At 51.8% G+C, this 17,988-nt stretch overlaps 1 protein-coding gene and 1 long non-coding RNA gene across 6 annotated transcripts in view; one reads left to right on the top strand and one right to left on the bottom strand.

Moving 5' to 3' along the window:
- Positions 1 to 114: 114 nt before the first annotated feature.
- Positions 115 to 17,988, top strand: part of PXN (paxillin) — a 42,735-nt gene continuing 24,861 nt past the window's right edge. For all 5 annotated transcript variants that reach the window (XM_035340698.1, XM_035340696.1, XM_035340695.1 and 2 more), the window contains exon 1: positions 115 to 207. In XM_035340698.1, the coding sequence (XP_035196589.1) occupies positions 195 to 207 (13 nt within the window). In that variant the 5' untranslated portion in view covers positions 115 to 194. The remainder of the gene's footprint in view (positions 208 to 17,988) is intronic.
- LOC118174919 lies at positions 9,467 to 13,296 on the bottom strand. Its single transcript, XR_004754806.1, has 3 exons — positions 13,221 to 13,296; positions 9,917 to 9,981; positions 9,467 to 9,583 (listed from the first exon to the last, which is right to left on the bottom strand). It is a non-coding gene; the product is annotated as an uncharacterized LOC118174919 (long non-coding RNA).

Raw genomic sequence — 17,988 nt, 5'->3', positions numbered from 1 at the left:
GGGGGCTGAGGGGGCCTGAGGGGGCCGGGGTCGCGCCCGCTCCCGCCGGCAGGGGGCGGAGGCGGGCACGCGCGCCGAGGCAGTGTCGGGGCCGCGCGGAGGCGGTGTCGGGGGCGCGCAGGGGCGGGGCGGGAAAGTTGCGAGGCGCTGAGGAGAGCGGGCGGCGGCGGCCGGGCGGGAGCGGCGGCGGCACCATGGACGACCTGGGTGAGTCCCTGCGCGGCGCCCGGCGGTGGTTGGGCCTGGGGGGAGCCCCCTCAGAGCCCCCCCCAAGGCCCCTCAGTGTTCCCTAAGACCCCCTCAAGGCCCCCGGTCCCTCTCGGAGCTCGGCTTCGCCCCGCCGTCCCACGGCTCCCGCCGTGGGATCCCTCCGAGCTCTGGGGGCGGTGAGGGCGGCCGAATTCCCCTCGTGCAGTCGCTGAAGCCGGCCGAGCCCCGTTACCTGCAGCCCTCCCCCCCAGCGGGAAGCAGCCCCCCTGGGAGGATGCACCGCAGGCAGATCGCTTCCCTACTGCAGCAGGCAGAGCCTCGCGGTGTGCTGCTGGCGTAAAGCCGGGGCTCACACCCCCAGAAAAAAAAGGCCCTGAAGGGGGCTGGCGAGGAGACCAGGGCGGTCAGGAGGCCCTCAGCTGCCGAGCAGGAATTCCTCCTGGCGGGGCGAAACCTCAGCCCCAGCCCGGGTGTGCTGGCCGGTGGCACAGGCGGCGAGTCCCTCCGGCAGCCGCTCTGTGTGCTTCAGCCGAGGCGGATCCGCTTGCCGTTCCTCCCAGCCCTCAGCACGGTTATCTCTTGGTGCTGCTCCCACGTCACGTTCGTGGCGTGCTGAGGAATGCGTGGCTAGTCAGGACAGGACCCGCGCGGCCCGTCGAGGTGAGCCCGCACGGAGCGTCGCGTGGGCACGGCCCCGGGGGCCGCCAGCGCGCCCCGACCCACCACCAGCGCCGTGCCCTGCCAGCTGCAGTTGTTGCATTCCTCACATTCACGGGAGCTGGGTGGCTTTCCAGTTGGCCAGATAGGCTGCTGCAGCTTCAGCGCGTTTTTTCCTTTCCTCTGTTGGAGGATTAGATGTGAAGTGCAGAGAATACATTGAAAAAGGTCCGAATTTGCACATTCGTCTGAGGTGTTGGACGTTAGTGCAATCAAAAGTGGAAGTTTTAATCTGATTTTTGAAACAGAACTTCTTGTCTCATCAAGTCATGGTTACAGCAGGTCTTTCTCAGTTTCTGTGCAGCCTTTCACATTGGACGAGATCTGACTAACAGTAGTCAGTTGGGCAAGAAAAGTGGAACATTGCTTTCTAAGATAATTTCTTTGGTCTACAGAAGTCACCATAAAAGATCACGCCACCTATTTTCCCTCTGCCAATCATTGTTAGTCTGCAAATTGCTCACTTGTTTTTCTAAAGGCGCTCACCTTGGGATGCATAAGCAAGGCAGCAAGGCTGTGCTGATACAGCCCTTTGTAACAAGTCACATTTTGAACCGAAGTGAGCATTGTTTGTTTTTCTTCCCTCGTTATCTCTGGGTGGATTATCCAAGTTGTGGATTAACCATGCTGTGGATCCAGACGGCTGCGCTGGCTCCGGCTGTAGCCTGGCTGGTCCGGCAGGGCTCGGTGCTTCGGGCACGATGCCACGCACACGTAGCTACGCGGCTGCCAGGGCTGCTTTTGGCCCTGGAGTAGTTTAGTATTGAACCTGAGTGAATGTGCCTCGTGGGTTCAGAGCTGATGCTGTGTAAAATGAGCCGAGATAAATACTGCACCGTACTTCTGACCCTGTGTGGTGCGGACATAACTGGCCACTGACGGACGTGCTGGGCATGAGGGAATGCCTCACGGGGCCTGTGATGCCTCTGTCCCTAACTCCCCAAACTTACAAACATGTTCTAGCTGTCCCTCTCCCCTCCAGAGGCTGGGAGCTGACGGGGTGTTGATCAGCGTGCGTTTTGCGCTGCGAAATGGAGATGCAGAAGTATCATGGTTTCATGCTGCTTGGGCTGGGCAGGGTGGGTTTTCTCACCCCTGCGAGAAAGGGTTTGGGTTGCTCTGAGGATTCATTTAGAGCTGAAAAAACTTTGTGTTTTTTTGTTCCCCACCCCCAGCACTGGAGAAATGACGTTACGGTGCGCAGTTCACGCAGGGAGCTGCTCCAGAGCTCTGCCCCAGGGGAGCAGCTGGGGCACGGGGTGCCCAGTGCCGGCTCCTAATGGAGCTGGGACGGCGCGCTGTGGGGCTGGGGGGGAGGAAGCCCTGCGTTCAGGCAGCCCACCAGAGCCATCCAGATTGCCTTCCGTCAGTCTTGGAGGAAGCGCGCCGTGCGGATGTGCTTGGAGTTTGACAGGAAGCTTGCGGCATGAGTTTGTCGCTCAGCCGCGCTGGGAATTGGCGCCGAGAGTGGAGCCGAGTCCTACAGAGCATGCATCCTGGCTCGGGGGGCATCGCCCCTTCCTGGCATTTCCCAGGGGACGTTGTGTGGTCACGGGCTGTAATTCCAGCAAGCCAGCGATGGAGCCTATACGTTTGCCTCAGGCAGTTTGAATTAGCTGTTGAATTTTGGTTCTGTGGAGCTGCCTTGTGTGAGCAGCGTGCGAGCAGGCTGCGGGGTCTGCTGGCCGTGGGGGGAGACGTCAACGTCCTGCATAGCATCCGGCCTGGGGAGAGAGGGAGGAGGGAGGCTTTGCAGTTGCTGTAGTCAGATACTGCTTGATTTTTGTCTTCGAATGTTTTCTTACAGCTTCAAAGAGTTCTCTTTCCATAAAAACAAAAGACCTTCAGTGTTTTAAGCTCTTTTAAGCTACTTTTCCCTACTTGTTTTTAACTTTGTATATTTACTGTGGGGCCAGTATGGTGACTGTTTAGTTTTGTGGGGGCTAAGAGATTAATTTCACTTTTTGTGCGTCGTCTTGATTTTCAACAGCTAGCAGAAAGCTGTAGTGGTTTGGTTTTGAGGAGGAGAAAAGATTTCACAGCTTCAGGAACTTTCATCTTTTCTTTTTTTTGGAAGAGGTTGTTTGCAAACACTACTGTCAAGTCTTTGTTTAGCGTTGTTTTATTTTCATTATTTCTTTCTTTATTCAGAGCATTGAACTCCAGACAGAAATGGTGTTGCTTTTAGCAGCTTTCTCTTGGTGGCTTTGAAATTCTTGCCTCTCTACTGCTTGGCTGTTTATTTTTTTTGAAGGGTTCAGACTTCTTTTTTTAACCGGAGTTTGCGATCAAGAACAAAACAGCATTCACTAGAGCTTGTGAGAGGTGTTTGACAAAGAAGTTGTTGCTGCTGTTCAGCAAGAACATATTTACAGCAGTGTTCTGGCTGTGCGTGCAAAGTGGTCTGTGAGCTTCTTATTTTAGGTGTGCTTGCTCACTTGAAGAAGATTCGTGCTTATTTTAGGTGTGCTTGCTCACCAGAAGGTTTGCCTGTCGGAGGATGTTTGTCTAGCGACGTGGCTTTAAACGTTCTGGGCACAAGACTGAGCTCCACGAGAGCTTTCACTCCAGAAGGTGTTCCCTCTGCTTCAGGAGCTGTCACCCTCCCTCTCTTCAGGGCTGAATGCTCTTGAGACCGACCTGCCGCTGAGTTTTGGTGTCAGTGTGTGTGGGGGTTCCTGCCTGCCATCTCTGCCAGCTCTCGGGGGTGGCTGCGCCCCGCAGGGCCGTGCTCTCGGTGCCTCTTCTGGAGAGGAAACACCGCCAGAGCTGCCAGGTCCCTCGGCTTTCTCCTGGCTCAGGTTCCTGAGCCGTTCCTGCTGCTGGGCGAGAAGCCTGTAAACAGGACTAATGCTCTGCACAATGGGGTTCTGACTTGTTTCAGCTTCTTAGCTGCTCTGACCCCTCGTGAAACAGGGGCTTCATTGTCCCGAGCAACTCAGACAGGGAGTCCTCTGCCTCGAGCGGCGTGCGATGCAGAGAGAGGCTTCTTTTCTTGTTGCTCCATTTCCATGGAAAGTCTGGACTCCGCGCTGTCTTTAGCTCCTTTGTCTCTGGCTGGGAGAGGTCAACTTATCCCAAGTGTTCAGCTGCCCTCCTGGTTAAAATTGATCCTCTGACACCATCTCTAGCAGCAGAGAAAGGAATGGGTAACCTCTTACAAAACTCAGTGCTGTCTCTCTTCTTTCCCGGGGAATCTGAGCACCTCAGTTTCTCTGGGGCCTTTTTTCCACATCCCTTTTCCCTCGACCCGTATTGCATGGAACACGTTGCGAAACTCCGCAGTGGCAGAGAACTCTGAAGCCTGGCCGCAGAACAAGCAGGAACAGCGCACTTCTGGTCGCACGAGAGCAGCTTCTCTGATCTCCTGCACCAGATATGTATAAATTCCGCAAGTCAAATCTGGGCAGCAGCTGTGCAGCTGCGGGGGAGCAGTTAACAGTCCATGGCCACAAAACGAATCTCTTAGAACCGGACTGCTGCCTTAGTTGCAATACCTAGGGTCTGCTGCAGCTTTGGAGGAGGCCAGCCTGGGTTCTGGATTCAGTGGTGGTGGGAAATGTCCGGGAGTGACTGGGCTCTCGGGTCCCAGCTTCCCGCTCTGCGTTCCGGACTGTGCCTCCCCGCCCTTGTGCGCGGATCGTCTGTGTCCCTCGTTGTGTGCTGCGGAAGCTGGTAATGAGGATGTTCTTCTGTTTCTGCTGCCTGAGAGTGAGACATTGTCTGTGGGAAGCTCCCACAGCGTATGATGAGAAGATGGGGCTTCAGGAGTGAGTTTCTTACTCATTCCAGCCCGTCCTAACTGAGATTTAGTAACACCCCTAGGAGTCGAGGATGCCGTGACTGCTGGGCTGTTACATATAAAAACACTAAGCAGGGAACCGTGGGGACCTTTGGGCCCTGCTCTTGTTTTTCAGTGTTTGCAAAGTCTCGCTGCACATCTCCTTCAGTTTAATTTCAGATTCAGAAGTCAGCCAAAAATGGTGATTCCTGCTTCCCCATCCCTTGCGTCCTTGCTGCTTACCCAGTGAGTAATCGGGCTGCAGAGCGGATCGCTTCAGATCATGGGCGTGCTGGAAAAGCGGCCCCTTCGCCCGCCCGCTCACCCAAGTGGAGCAGACGATTTGCCGTGGGGTCAGTAAGATGTGCTATCACGCCCCGTGGCAAGATAAGCAGATCCAGCGCTGCATAGAAGCAAGGAGGGGCCCCGCTCCTTCCCTTTTGGGCTGAAACTAAATGGACTGGGGACACTTGGAAGTTGTGATTTCAGACTGGGTTAGCCTGATCTAACTGCTGGCTGCAGCACTGCTTTTCCCCGTCTCCCTTCGTCGTGTCAGCGTAAGCACTGCACGCGTGGCTGGATCAGCAAGCTGATTCCTCTGAAAATTCTTATTTTAATTGGTTTCTTTTCAGCCAGATCCGCTCCTTGCCCTTTTTGGCCACGTGGTTGTACAAATCCTAGTCCTGACAGAAGGGCGTGGGCAGGGGACTGGGGACTGGGTGAGGCCACCTCCTTGAGCTGTACTTCGTGTTTAACCCAGCGTAAAGGAACGATCGATTTACAGCTCCAGAAACTTGCCCCGGCTGTGGGCACATCGCCCCTCCGTCGGTGCAGCGGGGTAACAGCTCCCTACCTGCAGCGTGTGGTTGATGTTTGCTAAGATCGCCGTGTTTCTAAAATAGCTTCCCGCTGAGTACCTCAGAATAGTAACTCTTTGAAGCTTCTCCTGTTTCCCTTGCTGGAAAAGCATACAATGGCAAGTTTGGATTAGATGTATAAGTTTTTCTTCCCTTCTCAGCTCTGTTTATGTTCCCTCTCTGCCTTGCTGATTGCTCATCCTTTCTTCAGCCTCTGTTATGACAGGCTGTGTGAGCAGGGAGCAGAGATTTCCTTTCCCTTCCAAGTTCCCCACAGCAGTTCTGCTCTAGTCTTTCCCTTTACCACAAAATGTCGTGAAGTCATTCAAAGAATGTCGTGTGCTAAAGATATACCATAAAAATAGGAGGTGGGTAATGACTGTGTCACATCACTTGGGCTTTTTTTCCCCATTTATGTTCATTCTCACTGCAACTGGAACCAGAGCCACGCAAACCGGATGGCTGGGGACAGCCTCCCTTGATTGGCTCGTGCTAAAATCCCTGCTCTCTCCTCTGTGCTGGGGTTCTGGAGCACTCGGCCACTTTGAAGTATGTTTTTAAATCTTCCTAGAGCAAACAAAGTAGAAGCAGCAACTGCAGTGAGAACAGCTTCAGTGGTTTTGATGTTTCAGTTAGAGGAGCTCGAGCCCCTGAGGTTACATGCTTGTCCTGTTTAGGAATCTGGTAAGCTTTTTTTTTTTCTGCTCATAGAAATGCAGCTTTTCCTTGGAGCAGCCAGTAATTATTCTGAATTTACGTGGGAAATTTATCTAAGGATAAACGACGAGCTGAGGATCCCAGCGAACTTGTGGGAGGCCCCAGGAGGAGGCAGCCTGCAGTGTTAGTTCCCGACTCCTTTTCCCTGCGGCGGAGTGCCTCTGCGCTGCGAACAACTTTAGTTTGAGTTATTTAAATGAGGTTGGGGCAGTTGGAAGACTTCAAAAGCAGTTTGGCATGGCACTTTCACGGTGCTCCTGTTGTGTGTTCGGTGTCGAAGGCTTTGCGGGGCACTGCTGAGTGTGTCTGGCAGCAGGCACTGGAGTGGAGCTGGAGTCCTTGTTCTTTTTACTGCTCGTTGCAGTTGTTTAAACCTCTAACGTTTTGCAAATGATGTAAAGAACGTTGAAGAAAGTAAATGCCGCTCCAGGGAATGAACTTTCTGAATGCCACTTTGCATGGGGAATTGTGCTTTAAATGGCTTAGCTATAAATCAGACTGTATGGGGTCCCCTGGAATAAAGCAGTGCTATGTTTTTGTTGCAAAACTGAGCTGGCAGACAGAATTTGCCTGTGTCTGACGAGATCCCTGAAGGACCTTGCTTTATTTCCATCCTTGAAGAGCAAGGTGAGCAGACAATTTCACCCCCTGCTGCAGGGAAGTTGGCGGTGGCTCGGGGACTGCAATTAGGTTGGGCTTTTCTAATCGCAGGAGAGGGCAAAGAAAGCTAGAAGTGGAAAAGGTCAGGGGCGGGAGGGCTGTAAGTGATTTGCTGGTTTAGGGGGTTTAGTACTCCCTTGTTCTGCCCTCTTTCATGAGTCTAAATGAGCTTGAGGCTTCTTGATTAAAAGATTTCTTTTAGGTTGGAACCACAACCTTGAACTGGATCATCAGACAAGGGGGCCTGAGGCTAACTGCACGTCCCCTGGCTTTACTGCCCCACAGGTAATGGGTTCTTGGTTGTCTTCAGCAAACAAACCCTTTGGGGCAGAAGGCGTGAGACGCCTGGGGAGAGCTCTGGCGGGCTGCAGCTCTGCCTCCTGCTCCTTTCACGTGGGAGACGTTTCTTGGGCCGCGTAGGTCTGGCTAGGCAGCGTGAGACACAGCTGGAACCATTCTTCCTGGCTGTGAGCAGCTCCGGCAGTTAGACAGGATCCCTGCAGAGAGCTGGAGCACAGGGGGAGGGAGCGAAATGCCATTTCAGCCACGTCATGAAATCTCTTATCAGCGGCCAGCTCAGGGCTGCGGGTGGGTGAGCGGTGCTGGCCACAAGAAGCTGCCTCCAACTTCTGCTGTGAAACGTGAGGAGCTCGGCGCTGTCAGGCAGGCTGGGCCGTGTGGAGCTCGGGATGAATTTGTCAGTCATGTTCGCAGGACCCTGAACTTGTGTTGAGGCTGCCCTGAGGTGTTTACTCTGAGGTTTGCCGCTTGGCTGTCCTGAGCGGGTCCCTTGGGCAGTGCCTCACAAGCACAGCTGCTCTGGCATGCTGCTCCTGTGCTGCTTAATTGCTCAAATCTGGCGCCTCCAGCACCTTCTGCCTCGGGATCGTGCTTGGAAGCCGTGGCCATGTGAGTCAGAGACAAAAGCTGTTAGGTTACCCTTCGTTTTCCTCCAAGAGTCGGTTACGGCTCAACTTGCTGGATGCCAATTTGCCATCGAACACGAGGGAGCACGCTACACGAACAGCTCACCGTGGCACTGCTTGTCGTGTGAAATGCAGCCCTGCTTGGGCGGGCTGGGGTCCCCCGATGGCATTGCATGACTCTGGGAAATGTTTTTGGTGGGGTGGCACAGCTGGCGCGACACGAGGCACGGGGTGCTGCCTTCTGCGCACTGCTGTCGCTCGCTGCGACCCCGTCCTTGCGCCACGGGCTGGGGAGGAGGGCTGGAGAGAAGGGGCTGGGGAGGAAGCTTTATGTAATTCTTGGCTGGCTTCTGAGTAATTGTTTTAATGAAATGGAATGCGGTGTATTCAGTGCTGCTTGGCAGAAATGGCCTTTTTTTGTATTTGCTATTTTGGGGGGGAAGCAGTTGAAGTTAGTCTGTTTTCCAGCTGCTTCAAGCAGTTAAGCTGGGATTCGCCAGAGATGGGAACAGAATACTTCCCTCAGCGAGGGGACAGTTGCCCTGGTGCGTGTGTCCTCGTGTGTGCGTGCGTGTGATTTAGTGTGGAAGTGACTGAGCCTGGTCCCTCTGTGCGGTGTGAACGCCGCTGTGGTTCTGAAGTGGGATCAGCTCAATTTCAAAGTGCCCGATAGTGACGTGTAGGTACCTGCGCTTACAGAATCTGTATGCATCTAGGAACTTGGTAGGGAAATGAATCAAATTTCTACTGTGCCTTAGCTCAGGGTATGGCAGGAAGAATGTGATGAGTGGAGACAAGGAAGTCAACTTAATTTTCAACGAGGCAGAAATGCAGGAGCTGGGAATCTTGACTTGTGTAAATGAGTACAAAATACTTTTTCCAGTTCTTTCGGAACGGTTGGGTGACTTGTATCTTAGGATTAGTGGAGGGCCAGTTAAGGGTCACGCTGAAAACCCTTTTGCAGAAAGTAATTTGAAGAGGGATTAATTTCATGTACCTATGAAGGGAAGTTTATTCTCATGCTGCTTCTATTTCAGTGTTGCTGGCATTTCCATTTTTGGTCAGCGCTGGAGATTGGTCTCTTTTACTCATCTTCTACCTCTCAAAATCGACTTTCTACTCTGTCTTTATCAGTTTTTATTGCTGTTTTCTCTAGTCATGAGTTCTCTTGCGAGTAAAGCAGCCTCCCGTTGGTAGGATGAAGCGTTTCTTTGGCTAATAAATTCTGTGCTGAGATGGAGAAGCTGTTGGGCATTTGTTTGCTTTGTTAATACTGCTTTGGGTAAAAATAAATCCTTGTTATTTCTCTTGCAGGTGGTGAAAGAAGCAAGATTCTAGTAACTGTTACTTCTGTCCTGATGGCAGAGGATAGGTGGAAGGCTAGGTTGCCTCCCTTCTCACAGCAGGAAGAGAGGAGGGAACCTCAGATTCTGTCTCTTCCCAGTTCCCTGGTTAAAATATATTCTGGTTCTAAAAATGTTAGTTTTCTGTCTGGCTTTAACAATTTATTTTCTTTCTGTGGCTCTTGGTCATGGCATTGTGAAACTCCTGAGCCACATTCCTCTGCCCATGCTGAAAAAGTGCAGAGCTGTGGAGCTGTCGAGCCATCAGCGAGCTCCATCACGTTGCCACCCACATCTCCCAAAGTAACCGGGGGGCAGTTCCCACATTCATTTCTGCAACACTGTCCTCCTTCCGTTCATTCCCGGAGGCTGCTGTTAAAATAAAAAGAAGCTGTTTTAATTAGATTGTCAGCCATGTGCTCGTGGCACCCTTGTACTCTGTGGTCTTTCCTAGGGGTTCTTTCAAAGATGTTGCTTGCCCAGCCTGTAATTACTTGGATTATCTTGAGGTTTTAGGAGAATGCTCATTACATTGAAAGCTTCATTTTAAAACTTTCTACCTATTATAGTTATAAGTAGTGCTAAGATCAACATGACTGAAAAATGTTAAATATTTTGTTGTCATTTCCCCCTGCCCTGCTCTGTGAGTTTACATTGGGCTTTTGGCAGTGCTTTGTGTAAAGTCAGTTCCTGATGATGACTTACACTTTCTGGCTCACAAAGAGGTCGGCGTTGCTTCCAAGTCTGCTCCCACTCTGTTGCAGAGAACCCTTACAGCAACAAAAACTTCTTTAAAAAGAGAGGTCCACCATTTTGAGAGCATTTTCTTGGTAATTAAATTTTTAAAAAGCCAGTTAAACCAGATGCCGTATTTGACAAGAAACACTCACTTCTTACGAAAAGGGGAGCATCTTCCCTCAGAATGGTTGGCAGGTCGAGCCAACAACTCTTTTTAACTCAATTTATATCTCAACATGCTAACCTTTTATTTGGCATCCTCAGTATCTGAGGGATTTGCTGGGACTTCATTTCTCCTTGTAGGCATGGGCTTTTCCAACTTGATGCAGCTTGGTTTTTAGGGGTAGATCTGCATCTGTTGGACTTCCTTTGCATTTATGCTCATGGGAGATACGCTTGTTACTTACTAAGGGAAAGTTGTTGGAGCGTATGCAGAAATATTTTCTGGGAGGACTAGAATCTGTCAAGCCTGCGTTATGGTCTCCCATTTCAGAGCCTTCAGGTTAGGTGTGTCTCTATAAAGCTGTACTAAACAGGGGTATGATTGCAGTGTCTCTTTAGCGTCCCCGTTCCAAACGGCTGGCCTCCTCCTGGTAGCCGGGGGTTCTGTATTTTGTGGGCAGAATTTGTGCTTCTCGTGCTTGTAATTAATTCAGAATTCGTTCTTATATTTCTTTTCTTCATTTCATCATCTTTATGTGTGGCTCAAATTTTCTAATTGGCACTTTGCCTGGAAGAGTCTATATTCAGATGTGTTTATGCTGCTTGGATAGGGTTTCCACAGTTTAAAAGATGCTGTTTCTTTTTCCTCCGTTAAGTTTCATGCCTGTTCTTGCATGACCATGCAAATCTTATCCTTCCCTTTATTGGTTATGGGGTCCACATGCTTTCCTGTTTCAGTTACTTAAAAAAAAAAATAAAAAGATAATTAAGTTAGAACGTGCAAGCTCTGACAGTATTTTGTCTCTGGCAGCGTCCAAAGCCATTACATATGCTGATGGATCTGGTCACAGTGATCTTTAGCTGAATGAGATGCTGGCACTGAAGTGGGTCCTGCAGGCACTTGCGCCTGGCTCGGTGTAGTGGCCTAGTGCCCCTGGAAGGGGGTGGCCCTACCTCCCTCATCTCACGCCTTCCATCTGCTGCCTCCTCTGGCTCTTCGGACATTCCTTTTTGCTGACCTCTGTGTTTATCTCACTTAACAAAGTCTTTTTTTTTTCTGTATATTCTGTTAAAGTGGTTCATGGAGGGGTCCTATAAAGGCCAGAGCCAAGAGAGGTAAGTGGCAGCAGCACATGTCTGGAAGAGGGAGCAAAACCTCTCAATTTTTGGCAGTGGTGAGCTGTTAATTTGCCGTTCTGCATCCTGTGAAACTGTATCCTCTGCTCTGGTGCTCACTGTCCAGTGGAACTATTGTACTCTGTTCCTGTGTAAGCCCTGATGTAACATGTTTTTCTTCCCCAGATGAGTAGAATCAGCAGTTCCCAAATTATCTGCGAGCGGTAAGTGCTCCACAGCTGTTGTAAGGTGTCCTTTTAAATGGTCAAATTTACAGACTTGTCGTTTCCACTGAGGGCCCTGAAGTGCAAGCAAATGAGGGTTGCCGTTGCCTACAGATTTGGAAGCCACTGCCATTTTCAAGCTCTTGCGATGTGCCAGTGCGTATGGCACGGGGCTAATGCTTAGAACCTGCTGAGAAGAGCTGTCTGCTACTGGATTCGCATATGCTGTAATTTCAGTGCTGCTTGTAACAATGCTGAGTTCAAGTCAGATCCGACTGCTTACAGGTATGCAAATCTCAACCAAACCAAACCTCCGCCTGGGGCTTTTAACAATGCAATTAAAAATGTCCACCCTCATGTCAGTGGGCGTGTGGAGGTTGCTGGGAAGCAGCTGGGTGCCGCACACCTGCATTTAGTGGTTTCCTCCAGGTCCTGTAGTCTGGGGCTGAGCAGTGTCCAACACGACTGATGGGAGTTTGTTCCCCTCCTGCCTGCTGTCTTTGCACAGTTCTCCAGAAAGACCTGAGAACAGTTTGCCCAGCCTGGTTACTTCCTTCCCGAAGGAGGAAAGGTTTTCTGCTGGCGGAGACGTACACGTGCTGCCAGGGAAGAAGGATAGGTAGAGGGAACCTTTCCTTTCCCCGCACAGCGAGGGCAAATGGACTTTTGCCAAGATATTCATTATACGGCATCCACCTGGTGTGTCTGGCTTGAGGAGAGCAGCTTGGCTGGGGGTGGCAGCACTGTAGGCTATGATAAATTTCCCAGAGGTGTGATGCTCTTACTGCCCACTGGGACTCATTCCCATAAGCATTTGCCTGACTGAACAGCCACAGGACTAGAAGTGTCCCTGAGCTTCTCCTCCTTCCCTTTGCCAGAGCTGTACTTTAAAATCTGGTTTCCTGAGGTTTCTGTACCCATCCTTGGACTCCCTGCTCTGTTTAATGGAGGCCTTCTTCCTACTGGGCTTGGTAGATGTTTGTAAAATGGCCGTGTGCTGCGTTTGACCCAATAATGCTTGTGGAGTAGCTGCCTGCTGATGTAGCAGGAAGGGTCTGGTTCCTCAGATAGCTGGCTTGGCTGAGCCCCTCTTCCTGTAGGAGTACAAGGGACTTGGTATTTTGATCAGAGGCTTGGCCCTGGGAAATTGTCCCTGAGGGGTCAGCTCAGTGGCTGCTTGTTTGGTTTTCATGAATATTTTTTTGTTTTGGCAGAGGAGAGCAGATCTTGTTGGATTTTTTTAAATGTTGCTCCCTGTTTCTAGAAACTTTCTGAAGGAAACCAGCCGCAAGTAAAAATTCTTAGGACATGTACGGGGAGACTTTACTTGTCCTTTCTTGCATGCATAAGGGTAGATAAAAGGCTAAAGGTTAGTGCATTGGCAATTAATTTCTCTTATTTTTTATTTTCCCACCCGGGCTTTTGGCTGCAACCCAGGCCAGCTCAGAACTGAACTGGTAGTACCTACTTAGTCACTCGTGTAAGACACGTACACTCATTCCAGTCTCTTCCCACCGAAGGCGGGCAGGGTGCCACATCGCTCTTGTTCAGCTTGTTCAGTGTTGTAGCAGAGCTCGTGTCCTTCAGCTCTGTCCGAGCCAGCTCGCCTCCCTCGCAGGGACAGCGAGGGCAGTGCTGGCCGTGTGCTGATGCCTTTGTCTGGGGCTTGCTGGGAATGCCCGAGGATCTATTTGCTCCCAGGCAGAGATCAGAAATAGGTCTTGCACAAGAAGAGCCATGCTAGGAGAGGACTGTCAGGCTGTTCTTACCCTGCTCAGAGACCAAAGCTGTTTCCAATTTGGTACTTGGGAGATGGAGACTCTCTAATTTGTGCAGATCGTTCCTGCTTTTAATCGTTCCTCGGGCTAACTATAACAAGCTGTAGGAACATGGGTTTATTTGCTTCCGAAAGGAGAGGATTCTGACAAAAGACTCAGTAGCAGGTGGGGCTCATCGCAGGCTGCGGAATCAGGCTGAGAAATTCCAACTTCAGTATTTTTAGTTCGGGCCTGAAGGGCAGCCTTGCTTTCTATTCTGATGTAACACGGCAAGTCCGTGTTATATTGGGCTGTTAGCTGCTGCGTATCACTTCTCCGTTTCTGCGAGGCAGATGACTTCCCTGCTGCCGAGGGGATTTGGATGTTATGGGAAGGATTCTGCTTTGCTGAGCCCCGCTGGAATTCGGGTGCTGTGGCTTCAGGCTTTGTTGCTGGTAGTTGCTGCAGGTCACAGCCTGTTCTAGCCGATGGAGGCACTCGGAGGCTTATGTTTAAGGTGTGGAGCTATCAACTGCTGCGACTGAGAAATGCGGCTGAAAATGGCCTCCAGGTCTGCCTTGAGTGCCTTAACTTGTGGGTAGGGCGATTGGGCTGTAGTGCTTCAGTCAGGAGCAGCTGAATCACTGGAGGTCACAAGCTCAAACGCTGAGTAGAATCTGGCTAAATCTCTGAAGTGTTTCACGTACTGCGGAATTCTCTTGTGCAATCTGCAGCTTCTCTGCTCAGTAAGGCAGAGCCTGGCTTTGTGCTCCGAGGCAGCGTGCAAGCGGCGAGGTTAGCTCTGCCTGCCGCTTCGTGCGCTGATCGCAGGAAGTGCCGGAGCTGGGACTCGCAAACTTTCCAAACTTTTCCTGAAGATCGCTCGTAGAGCAGTGGAAGAATTTTTTGACCGAGCTTATCCATGTTTGGTAATTGTTTCCTGTTGCTCGGGACTCGGTTTGAGAGTGCTGGGAATCGGGGAGGAACCACGCGAGGGATTCTTTTCTCTTTTAGCTTCGCCCAACTGGGGTTGTCTGCGGGCTGCTGCACAGAGGCATCCAAGGCTTGTGTAGCTGGGGATCTGGCGTGCCCCGCAGCCTTTGGTAGCTCTGAAACTGAAAACACTCATCTGCCTAGGGAGTCGGGGCGCAAAGTCAGTCTGAGGCACCAGGCCTTACCAGGGGGTGCTTTTTCCAGGACGAGCCCGGTTTGCTGCTCAGGACTGTAAATTCGAACAGAGGGAAGTAAATATAAGATGGCTCCTTTCACTTCAAGTGTGGGGAAAACCACGCTATTAAAAAGAGGATGCTGCATACGACAGGAAATCACTCTTCCTTCCCGGCCTCCCCAGAAAGTTCTGGAAATGAGCAATAAATAGGAGGACACACCTTTGGGTGGGAGCAGCTCTGAAACCAGAGATGTTGCAGCCTTGCTGGTAGGCTCGAGCACTCCTCTCTGGAGGCAGTACGTGAGGAAGGCAGCGGGCAGCCCCAGCTGGGTTTGTATGGCCTTGTGTAGCTGTAGCTGTCCTTAAATCCTCCGAGCCAGTAACAGCTTGTTACTCCTGCTGTTTCTGTTGAGAGCTGAGGTAGCCCCAGCCGTGGAGTTTCCAAATTTTATAGGATTTGGAAAGGCTTCCCTTTACTGGTGGCTTTGTGACTGGCATAGGTTCTGTTCCAGTGACACCCAGGATTCACAAAGCCGTATTTCCTTCTGGGTGTCGGTCTGGTAACCTTCCTGAGCCTTCTTTTTCAGGAGTGTCACCTACATCCCTTCTGAAAGGAGATACTTAAATCCCAAACCACTTCCAGCACGAGGATGCTGAACAAACACATGCTGAGGAATGTTTCCCTCTGATCGTTATGTGCCTTGTGAGACTTGACTAGTGTCAGCACACGCCTGATCTGCCTGGCTCCACTGAAGTACAGGCTTAGCATTTTCAGGGGGATAAAAAGTTCTACGGGTAAGTCTCATTTGTATCAGTTCATGTGAAGCGAAAACCTCTACAAAGTGTTCGCTAATGACAGATGATGCGAGGCGCCCTCGTGAGCTGTTCTGAGATAGCAGAAAGGGTGTGGAGGTTTTTCTAGGGAAGCTGGAGGAAGGCAGAATGACTGTGCATTCCTCTGGTAGGTGGTGGTTCGCTTCCCTCGGCCCGAGCTGGGGTCTGGTTGAGCGTTCGAGAGCTAAATGGAAAAATTCTGATCCTACAGGAAAATCTTTTGTGGTTCCTTCACACAGCTTGGACTTAGGCGTTGTTTCATCCAGGAAGCCGTGCTGACTCAGATCTTCGAGGCAGTTGCAGCGTCCGCCTGTCAGCCTGCGCGCTGCGATGACGATCCCGTGCCCTGCGGGCCTGGTTAAGAGCAGGTCACCTTCCTGCCGTCACCTTCCTGCCAACTTGGGGAGTGAGTGGAGCCAGCGCTGGGAGGATTTCCCAGCCTGTCGCATCAGGGATGGCAAGAGGTGGATGGGAGCTGCTCCCTCAAGGAAGGGGCTCTGGTTCCCTGGGCCTTGCGGTGTCAGCTGCTCCCTGCAGCCTCTGCCCGTGCCCTTGGAAGCCTCGCGGCTCGGTCGCACAGGAACTAGCTGCCCCTCGTGATGCTGGCAGCGTCACGCCGCCAGCCTGCTGCCAGCTGCCCCGTGGCTGAGGTTGCGGGGCAGTTAGGCGTTTCGCTGAAATGTTCCTGTTAACGTGAAAGGAAGTGGTGTGGCCGGTTCCAGGAAGGATCTTGCAGCAACCTTTCTGTTTTCCCAGCAAACGCACAGACAGGTCTCTTGCCTGCGCCCCTCAGAGGGATGCTGTGGAAGGTCTAAGCTCATGCGCTGCCTTCTCTGAGCGTTCTGAGTTGGCTTTTGTTCAAAGCTTTATGGTATGGAGTAGCCTCTGTCAAAAGCTGCCCCTTAAGCTGGGTGGCCCATTTGAGGTGTGCAGCGCAGCCCTGGTACCTGCACGGTGTTTGCAGCCCTGCTGCTTGAACCGTACGGCCCTGGGGCTGCAAGGCCAGAACAAAATGTCAGCGTGGGCTTGGGGAAGTGGCTGGTAGTGGTGAGGGATGGCTCCAGAATGTAAGAGTGTTGGAGTTTGCCTGCTGATTGTTCCCTTTTCAGGCTGCGGATTTTGTGGTCTGCATCAGAGGCACAGGATAATCATGGGGAGGGGACAGGAGGATGAGCGACTTCTTTCAGCGGATGGCAGGACGGGGCTGGATGTCACTTCATGTCCTGGCCTGAGCTTCAGAGGTGGAGGTCCAGGGTTTCCTGTCCCAGGCAGAAGTTTTAGTCTGTCAGTCTGGAGAAGGGCTGAATTCTGGCATTGCTCTCTTTAAGCAGCTCTTAGGAAATGTTTTAAGTCGTAGAGTGGCCAGGGCTATGCTTCCAAGAAACGTAGTGAGTCTATCTACAAAGAATAACTTTCTCAGAGTTACTAAGCTGGAATAATTTCGGAAGTGTCTGGCTGTCAGCAGAGCGAGCTCCAGGAGCGGCGTGGGGCTGCGTGCTGGGGAAGAGGTGATGGCAGGGCCCTTGCCTCCGCTGGCAGCGTGTGCAGGTGGCAGCTCCGCAGAAACTGCGGCCGGAGCACTCGCAGGGTTCAAACCTCATCCCTAAATGCGTGGCGAGCAGTAACAGATGCACAGGGACTGAAATCCCTTTGAACTGGCCGTGCTTGCGTGCTCCTGCCCCCTGTGCTGGGTTAGCTGGCCACAAGCCCTGGAATAAAGTTTTCTGCTTGGGTCTCAGCGGCTGGGGCGGGAAGCCGCAGTCATTGCTGCAGCTGATGGCGCAGACCACATCCCAGGGTAGTGTCTTGCCTGGCCTTAAACATCTGCTGCGGGTGGTCGGAGCTGGCTGCGTGCGCTGCTGGGCTGGGGCAGGCGACCTGCTCTGGCTGCCCCCCCTCCCGTCATGGGATGTGGGGGGCTTTGGGGTGGCTGTGCCACCAGCTGCCGTTGAAAGCAGGGTGTCTGTCACGAGGCGAGCTCTTGTGTAGGTTGTCTCTGCAGCCTGGCGGAGCTGGGCACAGCAGCTAGGTGGATGCCTCGTTTTGTCCAAAATTCAGGAAGTCGCGGCTCCAAGCGCGTAGCCTTGCTTGTTCTAAGAGGACAGTGTTAGTCTCAGAGAACAGAGAAGCTTCGGGGGGGTTGGTGCCTTTGTCTCCTGTCAGAGCTGGCCACGCCATGCATTGATACTGGTCCTGGCAATCTTTGTGAGCAGTGTACCTGGGACCCGAGGCACGACTTCCACCGCTACCTTGATGAGGAGAAAGTGCAAGGCTTCGAGTTAACATCCATCACCGGTGTGCCTTCAGACATGGCTGAGTGTTTTTTTTTGACCGTGTCACTGTAACTGCCTCTGGGCAGGTCCACACAGCGTAAAGTAAAAATGCCAGCGGCTGCCCTGCACTGGCAAATGGCCTGGCAAATGGCTTACCCTTGTCCTGAATTGTTCTGCCTCCCCTAACAATATGTCCCTGTACCCCCAGAGGGCTGTTACGTGCCCTGTACTCCCACCACCTTCTCAGTGTTGTGCCTAAATTTTGGAAAACTTTTCAGTGTATCCTTCTCAAAATGTTTTTGAGAGGAAGCCAGCCTGTTTTACACGCTATTTATGTAAGCCAGTGAACTTCGGGATTTTAGAGCATCTATTGACGCTTACAGATTTTCAGGTCTCACTCTGGATGTAGTCTTGGGTTTTATTGCCTTTGTAGTTCCTGATCTTTTTGGCATTTAAAAATGTTGGCTGGGATATAATGCCCTAAGAACCTGTTAGTACATTCCAT

Source organism: Oxyura jamaicensis, chromosome 15 (assembly GCF_011077185.1).
Source record: "Oxyura jamaicensis isolate SHBP4307 breed ruddy duck chromosome 15, BPBGC_Ojam_1.0, whole genome shotgun sequence".
In the NCBI taxonomy this organism is placed as follows: Eukaryota; Metazoa; Chordata; class Aves; order Anseriformes; family Anatidae; genus Oxyura; species Oxyura jamaicensis.
The sequence above is the reverse complement of the archived record's forward strand: the minus strand, read 5'-3'. Positions and strand labels throughout refer to the sequence as shown.